General features: G+C 44.4%; 1 protein-coding gene across 1 annotated transcript; it reads left to right on the forward strand.

The window, feature by feature from the left end:
- Positions 1-1,719: 1,719 nt before the first annotated feature.
- On the forward strand, positions 1,720-12,348 carry crkl (v-crk avian sarcoma virus CT10 oncogene homolog-like). Its single transcript, XM_008286780.1, has 3 exons — positions 1,720-3,080; positions 3,537-4,011; positions 10,034-12,348. The coding sequence occupies exons 1-3, from the start codon at positions 2,770-2,772 to the stop codon at positions 10,166-10,168; spliced, it is 921 nt and encodes a 306-aa protein (XP_008285002.1). The 5' UTR covers positions 1,720-2,769; the 3' UTR covers positions 10,169-12,348.
- Positions 12,349-12,823: the final 475 nt, after the last annotated feature.

Here is a 12,823-nt window from a genome sequence, read left to right on the forward strand (position 1 = left end):
AATTTTATTTTACTTTTTGGATTTTTTTCTTTTTTAAAGAACATTGTTTGGCGTAATTTTTTTTTTTTGTTCCTAGAATGTTACTCCTAAAAGTAGAAGAACTTCTCTACAAGAAATAAAAACAAATGTATGGCAATAATCCTGCTAGACCATTAATGTTCTTCAAACGTGCCCTGAATGTTGTAATGTGAATGCTGTTCTTTTGTTGGCATGTGGTTTATAACGGGTCCACAACATTCCCCAAACATTTTCAGAATATTACAGCAAACTGTTCTACTGTCCTTAACAGATCACATCAGAGGAGCGTAAAAGACGTCCTCAATAACATCAGAAAACATTTTGAGAATGTCAGACGATTGTTATCATCCAAACATCTTGTGAATGTTGCACCTAAAACGTTCCGTCTCATTTTTTTTGTTGTTGTTACATTTGCCTGTAAAGTTCTAGAAATGTTTGAAGATTAATTGTTTTTATGTTCCCACATTGTAGATTAACATTCTTTAAAGACGTTCCAAAGATGTTTGTTGATGACACTGCTAGACCATTATGCCCTGACAATCTTCAAACTGTGTCAGAATGCAGACAAACGTTCCGCCTTGGTTAATACGTCACAATGCTGGAATGTTTTATTTAAGAAAACGGCCTCGTTGATGTTTAGAAACATTTTGAGAACATTTATAAATGGTTCTTATCACCGTCTAAACATCTTTTTTTTCCTCTATGTTCCCAGAATATTCTTTTGAAAAGTAATGTTCTGTAAAAACTTTCCATAGACCCTAACGTTCTCCAAAAAGTTAATAATGCAGAAAAAGGGTTGACTGATATATCACATTATAGAAACTTTTTTTTTTTTTTAAAAACAGCCTTGATAACATTGAGAAACATTTTGAGAATGTTCAAGAATGGATATTATCACCATCCAAACATATTTTTTCCCCTATGTTCCCATAATGTTCTTTATAAAAGTGGAGCAATGTTCCCTAAAGATGTTCCAAAGACCCAAACGTTCTCAGAAAAGTTTAAAAATACAGAAAAAGGGTTGACGATATATCACATTATAGAAACCTTCTGAGAACGTTCCAGAATGGTTCTTATTGCATACAAACATCTTTTTTTTTCAATGTTCCCAGAATATTTTTAAAAAGAAGAGCAATGTTCTCGAAAGACATAACAAAAACCCTTAACGTTCTCCAAAAACTTTAATAATGCAGAAAAAGGGTTGACATTACAGAAAAGTGTTTTTTTATTTATTTGTTTTTTTGAACGGCCTTGATAACATTTAGAAACATTTTGAGAACGTTCAAGAACGTTTAGTAAAACCTCTCTGCTTTAGCTCACTTTTTAACCTCACAGGAACAGTATGGTAGTAACGTTCTTTGAACATCAGGTTGAAGTGTTTCCCTCAGAACCTGTAGGTAGCGTTAGCCGGTGCTGCTAGCTGGGACACACATGCTAGCTGCAGCTCCTCCACTCATGCATGTGGACCTGTTGTGTGCTCTGCTAGCTAGCCGATGCCATCCTCATGTTCTCTGGAAACATGACGGACTGACACCTACCTCTCTCTCCTCACGGGGGTGAGGGGGCCGTCCGCGTCCTCGTCACCCGCCCACCCTCCTTTATTTCCTCCTCCCACCACCACCACCTCCTCCTCCTCCCTCCTCCTCTCAAACCTCCAGGCGTTAGTGACGTGCAGCTTTAGAAAGCGGGACCTGCCCTCCCGTCGCCATTTTTCGGTCTCCGTACTCTACACTTTCTGGCGGCTCGGGTGAAAAGGGGAGGGGGGGCAGACGTAGCAGAAAAAAAAAAGAACCGAGCGAGTGAAGGGAGCGAAGTGAGCTTTAATAAAAACATCGAACCGGCGAATTCGGGATCCTCCGTGAGCGGTCGGGTGTGTTTGTGTGCGCGCGAGACAGACAGAAAGAGAGAGAGAGAAAGAAGGAGAGAGAGAGAGAGAGAGAGGGAGAGAGAGAGGGAGCCGACAGCCGCCCAACGGTCGCAGCCCCGTTTGAGATGCACGCGCAGGAGACGAGCTGCCGCTGCCGTGAAATAATTTCTTGTGTGAAGACGTGTTGCGAGCCGCCATTTTTCTGCTGTGTTGCCTCAAAAGTCGAGCTCCGAGTCGGGAGAGAGAGAGAAGAGCGAGAAGGGGATTCAAACGCCCGTTTCCATGACGTGTGCCTTACCGTGAGACGCGAGAAAAACTAATCCTACTTTGCGGCTTCTGGGCGACCTTTCTGGCAGATATGAGGATTTATCAGATGTAAAGAAAAAAAAGGGGGGAAGAGGAAAAAAAAGCTGAAGAGGGGGCCACCTTTTCCGTTCTCATAACTGACACTGACTGGAGGAGATAAATTATTAGAAGCCTGCTGTTTGTTCTCGGAAGGCGGAACGAAAAGGGGAAGCTTTTTATTGATCATTGTTGCTTCGGGCCTCCGTCGTAAGTTTTATTATTTTCTTCTAAAAGCGATTTGTTCGGCGGCGGACTGCTGAACACACGGAACCACATTATGCTCCAAAGTTGGATCAAGTGTCTGTGAAAGGTTGTTTTTTTTTTTCTCTTCTTCTTTATTAAAAGAAATCAGGTCTGTGGTGCCTGCAGCGTTTGTGCAGAACCCTCGGAAAAAGCTCCACAGGGCGACGTATGCCCTGCCCTGCATCTTCCAAATCCTACTATTTGCTGTGATTGGCTCACTGCAACCACACGTTTTTGTTTTTTTAACTTATTGTCTAGGCCTTCTCATTTGTATATTAACTTATTTTTTTTGTGAAATGTCAACCGCTCGGTTCGATTCATCCGATCGGTCCGCCTGGTATTTTGGACCCGTGTCACGACAGGAGGCACAGAATAGGCTACAAGGACAGAGACATGGCATGTTCCTGGTCCGAGACTCGTCGACCTGCCCCGGCGACTACGTGCTGTCAGTGTCCGAGAACTCCAAAGTGTCGCACTATATCATCAACTCGTTGCCCAGCAAGAGGTTCAAGATCGGCGACCAGGAGTTCGAGCACCTCCCGGCTCTCCTGGAGTTCTACAAAATCCACTACCTGGACACGACCACGCTGATAGAGCCAGCCCCCAGGTAAGGGAAAGGCAGCCCTCCTCCTCCTCCTCCTCCTTCTTAACTAGACTGTCTATTTTTAACAGAACTAACCCACTTTCTGTCAGTTATGTCATGAAGCTCCCAGGTTGCCAGATTTGAAGTTGTTGGACGCCATCACCACACATCCAGTGTTTTTAGTGAGGCCATGTGGGGTGTTTAGTCGACTACGGTGCTGGTTTTAGTTGGGTTTCATTCACTTCTATATGTTGCATTTCCATGTCTTAAATGTGCACTAATTGTTCTTATGCAAGCCGTTTTCCACCTACTTGCATACAGTAAACATTAATATGCACATTTTCCTTGTTAACCCTTTTTGCAAATCAAAGATTACCCAACAAATAATATCTGAAACCTGTTCCTGACTTCATTAGCCCCATCATTTCAGCCTACTCTTCATAATAACCCAATAACGTCGCCCTATCTCCATCTGTCAAGGTATCCAAGCACAGTGACCGGTCCCATCCAGCCCATGGTCGGCCCAGAGGAGAACGTGGAGTACGTGCGGACTCTATACGACTTCACGGGCAGCGACGCGGAAGACCTTCCCTTCAAGAAAGGGGAGATCCTCATCATCCTAGAAAAGCCAGAGGAGCAGTGGTGGAGCGCCAAGAGCAAAGAGGGACGTGTCGGCATGATCCCCGTGCCCTATGTGGAGAAACTGGTACGACCTCCGCCCCATCCCGGCCAGCCTTCGCACGGATCTCGCAACTCCAACAGCTACGGGATCCCCGAGCCCTCCCACGCCCTCGTCCACGCCTACGCCCAGCCCCAGACGCCCTCTCCGCTGCCCCCCGGCACACCCGGAGCAGTTATCACTCCTCTCCCGTCCATGCAGAACGGCCCGGTCATGGCAAAGGCCATCCAGAAGCGAGTGCCCTGTGCCTACGACAAAACAGCTCTCGCTCTAGAGGTATTGTACACTTTCTCCTTATTGTTTTTACCTGTGTCTTGAGCCTTTTCTCTTCTCCCGCTCCCTTTATCCACCTTTTTGATTTCAGGGTGTCACACTCCTGTTCAACATGATGCTACTTCTGGCAGAGATTTCATATTGAAGTGAAACCATTTGGTCCTTTTGGAATATTTTCAATATTAAGGCAATTTGAAAATCCAATTTTTGTTTGACATAAAATCAGTACATCTGTGGCAGCACTTTTGATTTGTATTGCAACATCATGCTGTAAATCTCCATGCCAAGTAAGTGCCACCACTTGGCGTCCACTGCGCTGCTTCAAATAGAAAAGATGCCAGCTGCATTGTTTAACAGAAGATGCTCGCGTCCAGCTCGCCCTTGCTTACAAAATTTAATTACGCATCCTTCAGTAACTCAGTTTTCGCTTTAAGGATGAAACACTGCAAAGTTTTGAAGTGTGGACAAGACAGCGGGTCAGAGGATGTTAGTTTGCTCTTCAGATTATCACAGCTTGGCGGGGATGTACCAGAAGCTGTGAGAAGTTTTGACAGTCTTGTTTTGCATCAAAGCAAACTTCACACAATATCATAGGGCGGCAAAGTTTTGTATTTAGAAGTAGCTCGAATGTGGACAGTCCTTCGAAGAAGGTCCAAAAAAGTCATGATGCAGTTCAAAACTGAATGCTAGACGTAGTCAGTGTCACACCTAAAGTGGAATATTTCTGTCACCGCGCCATTTCTTGTAACGTTTCAGCGCGTTTTACATTAATATTGCAGTGCTAGCGGCGACGGGGGAAAACACCGGTGCCGCCTACAGAGGTTTGCTGCTTCAGGGTGTGAAGTGTCTTGAGAGGACTTGTGGTTCCTCCTAATGTTTAATAATATGCACTTGTTGTGTGGGCGCATCAAAAAAAGATGGTCTGTGCAAGGTTTTGTTAATTTGCAAAGGTTGGTGAAGTTGTTGCTCTGGGAACCGGCGTCTGGCTGCAGTGTGACGCCTCGGTGGTATTTGGTGTCGGATCATTAGGACACCGATTCTGTGGCTTCTGATTGGAGGAGAAGTCGTGCTGCAGTAAAGGAGGAAGTGTTAGTAATCTATGTAGTGCGTCTGTTTGACAGCGCGGTATTGCACTCTGGAAGCTGTGACTTTAGGGGAGGTGGGGACTTATTACTGTGACTCAGTTTCCATTGATTAGTGATCAGAGTCCTGATTCAGAGCCTTCTTAGCTTAGGGGGGCTCTGGCTCAGTCTTCCTGCTAGCTAGCTAGCCAGCTAGCTGTTAAACTGCCAGCAGCTCTGATGGCAGCACTGCTGCATTTCACAGCTGTGTTGCATTTCTCAGCAGTTTACGCTGGTGAATACAGATCTGCTTCGACTGTGGCAGTATGTTAAATCACGCAATGTAGGGCTCCAAAATACGCTTTTGTCTCATGGTAGACTGAGTTGAGTTGGAGATAAATATGGAATGACAGCGTTTGTCAGTGTATGTAGGAAGTAAACTAGGTCACTGGAGATGGGTACAGAGATACACTCCGTCCCTGTGACTCTTGGACAGAAATGAGTGGAACATGACGGTATTCATGCTAGAGGTTAGGCGCTCTCACTAATAGCGTTAGTCCCGTCCTCTCTGCTCTCTCTCCTCTGCCCAATAACAGTCACCTCACAAAAATTCATTCAAACTGACGCTGTGACGTGAGTGGAATGGGTCAGCAAGGCACACAAAAGTTTGCCAGTGTCTGCACCCTTCGCTGCCCTTCGCTGCATCTTTTTTTGTCAGCAGTTGGCTGAGAGATGGAAGCTCGATAAGAAAATATTCATTTGACTGACGCCGCAATGGAGAGAAAGAGAATGCATGCAAATCGGCAATAAAAGTGAGCGTTTGAGAAGTGAAACTAAAATGTCACTTTATTTGGTACCGACGTCACGCTGTTCTGGGAAATGTAAAGCAGTGGCAGTGAAGTTTGTGTCGCAGCAGACTGTTAATGAGTGACAAAAACACAACCGCTGAGCGCCGTCTCGTACAGTGTGAAGTGTTTACATGCAAGCTGAGGGTGTGTTTTGTAGACCCTGATCACACACATGTGACCCTGCAGACGTGAGGCACAAGTGTTTCCCCGTTTCAGGGAATCTTCTGGAAGAATATCTAAAATAATAGTGTGTAAATTGATGTGGAATATTACTGTGTTAAGCTTGATTTAAACTTTAGTGTTCGATCTATACTGTAGGTGAGGCACAGGCACATAACCTACCCTGATATGCCCTCCCTGCCCTCCAGAAATGTAAAGGCACGTTGCAGCCCTACAACAAGTGTGATCCTCGGTTGTTGTATCCTGTGTTTACACAACATTTGCACAAAGATAATGCTTCTGTGAAGCCAAATGTAATGGGCTGTAACTGTATCTGGCACACTGTAAATGCAAGTGCCAGTATTCTGCCGGTGCAACTGTATGCCATTTTCTCATCAACCAATCCGTGCAGAGACACGATTGTTTTTTTTTTTCTGCATTGCAGTAATTCTGGTAAAAAAAATAGCTGTTGAAACATTTATTAGCTCTAACATGATCCACTCTGTTGAAGTTCAGAAAAAAAAGAAACCCCACTGCTGAAAACATACAGAGACCAGCACACGAGTATAAATACTCATAACAGCACTACTGGGTCTTGGGTTAGTGCTGCGTACAGTCAATATAGGAGTTAAGTTGAGTTTTAGCCTTGCAAAAATGAAATTAAAACCTTGTCTTAACACAACAGCAATGAACATGTTGCCCCAGACAGTGTGGACAAGCCATCAGAGCTACTGTAAGAGTCGGTCGTGTTTTTACTAAATAAGACAACAGGAATCAGACATTGGCTTTGATCAGGCATAGAGTGATTTAATTGTCATTAATGTAGAGTCTCACATTTTATTGTTAATGACAGAACTGTTTAATGTTATGGAGTAAGACTTTAGAAAGCCACATTTGTTCTGCGTTCATGTCTCTGTTGGTCATAACCATCCAGAACAGGACAAACTCTGTATACGTCTGGATTCGCTTTGTCCTGGTTCATCTTAGTTTATACCATTTGATGCTGTGGTCGTCCACATATAGCTGCAGTGGCAAGCTGAACCCAGCACACACTGTCACTTATATATATATATATATATATAAACTGGGCACAAGTAAGGAGCTACAGTAGGTACAGAAGTTGTGCATATTGTTCATGTTTTTGGCTGGAGGCCTGTTTTTGGGCCCATCCTCTTTCCAGCAGGAGCACAGCCGCCTCTAGTCGCTGGCTGGACAGGCAGAACTTTAAGGATTCAATAAGCTGTGATAAATCGGTGCTGCAAATGCTTAATTAAGATGAATTAAACTTAGAAAGATGCTATTGTCATGCTGTCAGGGTGCAGGGTGTGTTTATGGTCCCCTGAAGATTAACAAGTGAAGACCTTCGTTGGGTTTTTCTGAATGCAAACGTACTGGATACGACTGCTGCTCCTCTGGGACGCCTTTGTTGCTCGCTTCTGTTCACCTGAACTAAACAAACTAAATCCCTTACAGAGGAGAACCCTGAGTTTGGGTTGAATATGTTAACGTTTATCTTGCTGCTTGAAGCTCACACATCACGTATTGGGTTTGTTCTGATTGCTGATCACATCGACTGCTCACAATAATTGACCGTTGTTTTTCCCTGCTGATATGAATTTGTCATCAAACTCTGAGATGTTTCTGGTGGAGCTGCTTTTCTGCATGTGGTGATGATGATCAGCAGCATGTCTGGGATGTGTTTCCTATTTGCCAACCCTAAAAAAAAGTGCTCTGCCTGATCGTATGCTGTGTTTTACCAGCAGCCAGAGTCACAAAGTTTTGGCTACTGGACTATGCAGGACCCAGGAAGCCAGTTTTGTTCATCGGGGGTTTGTTTACTCAAGAAAAATGGACGTTTTAGTTCATCAGCTGCTCAGATGTCAGTCAAACAGGATAGCACAGGCTCACTGCTGCTAGTAGTCGCCCCCCAAAGTGTATTCTGAGCCAGAGAAAACCCCTCTCCATGTTGACAACAGCTAGGCCTACACAGATAAATTCAAACCTAAGAACACAAATCACCATATTCAGCAGCTGCACTTCAGCAATATGGAATTATTCAGTGCCTCTGATCCTGTTCAAACCTTCATGTCGGTGATAAATTCACGCCGTCCCTCTTGTGTGACAGTCGAGCTTTTAGCGGCACCTCATGCTAACGCTGCATCACGTGTTTACATCTATTACGCTGTGAGTATTGAACTGGAGCTTCACAGCAAAAAAATAAATTAAAAAAAAGCTAATAACCTCGTGTTTCCGATGGTATTTTTGATTCAGTGGTCTAAAAACTGCTCTGCACCGAAAGCACATACCTTATCTCGTCTCATCATGTCTCCTCTGAGTGTCTGTCGTGGCTTCCAGCAAAAAAAAAAAAAAACCTCTCTAGTTTTGTGCCGCGGCTATTTTAGGGCCTCTGGGGTTCGAGAAGCAGAAGCTATGAGTCATTATTTATTCGCTACGAGACAAATGAAATCAGGTTGTGTCCTCGATGTTTTAGACTTTAACGTATAGGCTGCTGTGTTTTATTATTTATAACACAGCACTGGTGACTCTTGTTTTTTATTCCTGCTCTCTTACTAGTTGCACATGACTTGTAAATGGTTGCATCTGATGTGTTAGCGTTTGTTTGTTGTAATTCCAGTTAGAAGATGCAAACAGTGAATGAAACCCATCAGCTTCTTCTTTCTGTGACGCTTCTCTGATTTCACTTCATTATGATTCTTTCAAACAGACCGACTCCATTCATTTTTTTTTTCCCCCCATAATTCTTTGACAGAAGCTTTTTTACAACTACGTGGCATTCCTGTCATTCCAGAGTGGCATCAGGGATTATCGTGGCAGATAGCGTCTGGGACTGAACGTCCTTGAAGCCTCGTTCACGTTGACGCTACCGACACTGTGCCCTTTCAATCACGGTTTTTGATGATGATGGAGACTTTTTTTTTTCTTCTTCTAATCCTGATAAAGAACATATGGCTTTAACAGATTGGGGTCACGCCGAGTGTCAGGAACCATCTGAGCGACGGCTCCTCCGCTTCAAACCGCCGTGTCACGTACGAGTGGAGATCTGACGGCCGGGTTTTATTTTAAAAGGCGCGTATTAATAAATCGGTGGAAGCAGATTGGGACAGGTTTTAAAATAGCGTTAGCCTGCTGCCGTGAGCATTTGTTTTTCCTGTTAGCTATCAGGAATCTGTTTTTTGATAAATCAGAGGAAAGCCCATCATATTGCAACACAAATTGCTTCAGCAACCTTTGACTTTGCTTCATACTGTAGGGATCCTATTCCAGAAGAGATTGCCTCATTTGGGGTTTGATGGTTTTGTGACGAGTGCTGGTTCAAGATAGGTGTTGGATTGGGGTGAGATCTGTCTGTAGCTTATGATTCACATCGTTGTTAGACTCATCAAACCATCCAGTGAAACCACTCCCATCACGACAGAAGCTGGTCACTCTGAACACCTTCGTATTGGTTTGTTGTGACCTTCTGAGGGGGACACGTGGACCCAAACCATCCCCCTACTGCAGGGATCTCCAGCTCTGGTCCTCGTGAGCTACTGTCCTGCAGGTTGTAGTCGGATGGATGGATCTCCAGCAGCTTGTTGTCGAGTTCTACACGAGTCTGTTGATGATCCATTAGTCTGAGTTAGGTGTGTTGCAGTAACGTCTAGAACCTGCAGGACAGCAGCTCACAAGGACCGGAGCTGGAGACCTCTGCCCTACTGAGACCCCCTCACTGTTGGGCTCATGGCTTCGTGTCTTCAGTTTGGTTTGTCAGACTCTTGCTTTGCAGTGTGGTTGAGACTGAACGAGCATCCAGTAAAGCGTCTCGTGACCTCCGTGACTGAAGCTGGAAATATGTCTGGAATTGGAGTTATTTCATGCTAAACATCTGCCACTGCTGACAGCCGGCTCGTTCACATCAAACACGTCTAACCGAGCTTCCTCTCCTCCTGCCCTCAGGTCGGCGACATCGTCAAGGTGACGCGGATGAACATCAGCGGCCAGTGGGAGGGCGAGGTGAACGGACGGAGGGGCCTGTTCCCGTTCACCCACGTCAAAATCATAGACCCCCAGAACCCGGATGAGAGTGACTGACCTCCGAGTTGGGCTGGAGCCTCTTGCCGCCGCCGCCGGTATCGACGTGTACCTGGACCCGCTGGCTCTCTCCACCTTCCCCCGCCAGTGTCACGGTTATGTGCTTGCCTGCTTGGGGCTGTACCACGATAGCGACCCCTCTGTTGTTGCCAACCGTCGCAAGGCTTTCTGACTGTTTACAGCTTTGGACATCAGATCCAAACTAAAAACCTGACCCCACTTCTCCCAGTTATTTTGTTTTTTTCCTCCACGTCTTGGTTCCAGGCTGAGCAGTGTTTGTTTTTTTTGCATTAGTGTCCTTTTCATTTCCAGATCACTGGGCATCAGTGTGAGTGTGTATACGAGTGTGTGTGTGTGTGTAAGTGCATGTATGCGTGTTCACAGTTACCATATTACATCACAACAGGTCTTTTTTTTTTTTTTCTGTGTTATGTTTGAAGTCTTGGGGACTTTTGAAAGCGTCGGTGTGTGTTTGTGTTGTTGAGGATATTTGTATGAAATAGGGAAAAGCAATATCCCTACGGACTTGGGAGAGCACTGAGGCGACGAGGAGCTTAACCAGCCAGTCAAACTTCTCCAAACAATCAAGTCACTGTCGTACCTTAACCATGACACACACACATTGGCCAGGAGTTAGTTGGGTTGTTTTGTTTTTTTCTCTTAGTGTGTATATGATGTGTGGTTTGTGTCAGGAGGAAGCAGAAGCGATGGGTTCGTGGACATCCCAGATCCCATCCGACCTGCTGGCTGGCTGATGAGACTTATTTATCTTGTGTTAATAAGACATGACACGGCCATATGTGATTCATCTTTTTCTTATTAGTGCCAGATGATCAATGTGTTATTTTTGGAGATGTCTGCTAGAGGGACGATAACTCTGCGTGTCCACTTGGTACCTCTACTCTCACATGGTTTTGAACTAAGACGACATTGCTTAGAGATTAGCAGGTTTTGTTTTTTTAGTGCTAACAGCACCAAGTACTAAAAGAGAACTTTTTTTTTTTTTTTGTGCCAAGCTTTGAACGGGTTTTCAAAAGTCAAATAGCAACGGCAGTAGCACCGGCCAGCACGTCCCACAAGCATCTGACTACAAGGCAAACCTAAAAAAAAAAAACACAGTGTGGGCATGAGGACTGAAGCCTTTTGCACTGAGGTGACAAAAAAAAAAAACTCCACTTTCAGTGGCATGGGTCAGGGAAGGAGGAATGTCTCAGCAAGCCAATGAGATCCCATCAATGCCTTTTCGGAGTAAGACGAGTCTTACTTTCAGCGCATGCAATCCATCTCTAACCCGTTGTTTTTCATGTGATCTCACTCCTGTCCATGTAGGATTTCAACCAGCTTCAATATTTGGTCCTTTTTTGTTTTTTGTCTCTATATGCAAACAGTAGAGGAAAGAATCTTTATTGTGCTGCAAGCAGTTCTGTTAATCACGAGGATTAAACAGTTGTGCAAACGGCGCAGAACCCTGGATTTCTGCTGTAGAACTGAACCCCCCCCTCATCTATTTAGTGCTTTCTGTTCAGATCGATGCTTCACTCGGAGTTAATATCGTGCAGCTTTTAGTTGTATCCCTTCTTTTTTTTTTCTTTTGTTGGTCAGTTTTGTAGTCGGCGATTAAATCAAACTTTTTCTTTTTTTTTTTTTGTTAACAAAAAAAGTGGCGTTATTAAACAAAAGTACCTACGGTGACATTTACAAAAAGGGAAAAATGCCTGCTGGTTGCCTCTGTGCATGACCTCTCGGCCAGGGGGATGGTTTACCTGGCTCAATGCTGCTTAATGTCATTTATTTCCTCATAAAGAATAAAGGTTCCTCTTATTTTAATCCCACCTGGACTGTGCAGACAAACCAGCGTGGGTGTTTTTTTTTGTTTTCTCTCCTCGTCAAGCTTAATGAAATTTTTACTAATTAAGCAATACACCCTGATTATTTCCTGTCTTGAGGTGAACTTGCTTTTCTCATGCTTCTGAGTTATTTTGATATGGCATTAACAGTATTACTGTGCTCTCTCTTCTCATATTCTAGGAAAGCCTGTCTTTTACTTAAGAATTGAAAATTGTGCCTTTTATTTTCTTATACCATTTACATGTGTTAATATTTCCCATGGTTAACACCTGTGCTGGTATTGACCCTTTATGTACAGAACAAGTAAATAAAATTTACGTCTACTTCTTTAAGCCGCTCTCTCTCTCCTCCGTGGCGTCCTGTTGTTGTGTCTTTAGCGCAGATGGGTGGATGTGTGTGTGTGTGTGTGTGTGTGTGTGTGTGTCGTCGCCGGTGGTGGTGGTTGTGTATCTGGAGCACAGGACAGTTGCTCCTGCTCTCATTTCTGACAGTTCCAGTTTTGATTCCGCCTGCGCCCAGGAGAAAGGAAGCAATTAATGAATTTTAATGAAGTGCTAATAAAAGCCAGTCAGCTGACCTGCAGATGGGGAACGGAAAACTTTTCAAGGGCAGCGTTTCGGATGGGCTGCGTTTGTTCAGCACTTTTCAAACCAGGTGTTCTGTAGATGCTAAAATATCTGTCGCACTCACACAAACATGATCTGTAGCGTCACGTTCGCTGCTGAATGGAGTTGACCCTTAGCAAAAAAGCATTCCCTTATCGTTCTGCTGTTCCAACCGTCCTCAAGCCATAAATTAGTGGCCCAC

Source organism: Stegastes partitus, unplaced genomic scaffold (genome assembly GCF_000690725.1).
Source record: "Stegastes partitus isolate 25-593 unplaced genomic scaffold, Stegastes_partitus-1.0.2 Scaffold469, whole genome shotgun sequence".
Lineage (NCBI taxonomy): Eukaryota > Metazoa > Chordata > Actinopteri > Pomacentridae > Stegastes > Stegastes partitus.

Excerpts from the sequence above, each read along its gene's own strand:
- crkl (XM_008286780.1), top strand. The coding sequence starts at position 2,770 with ATGTCAACCGCTCGGTTCGATTCATCCGATCGGTCCGCCTGGTATTTT. Across the intron at positions 3,081-3,536 it reads CTGATAGAGCCAGCCCCCAG|GTATCCAAGCACAGTGACCG; the intron begins GTAAGGGAAAGG and ends CCATCTGTCAAG. Across the intron at positions 4,012-10,033 it reads AAACAGCTCTCGCTCTAGAG|GTCGGCGACATCGTCAAGGT; the intron begins GTATTGTACACT and ends TCCTGCCCTCAG.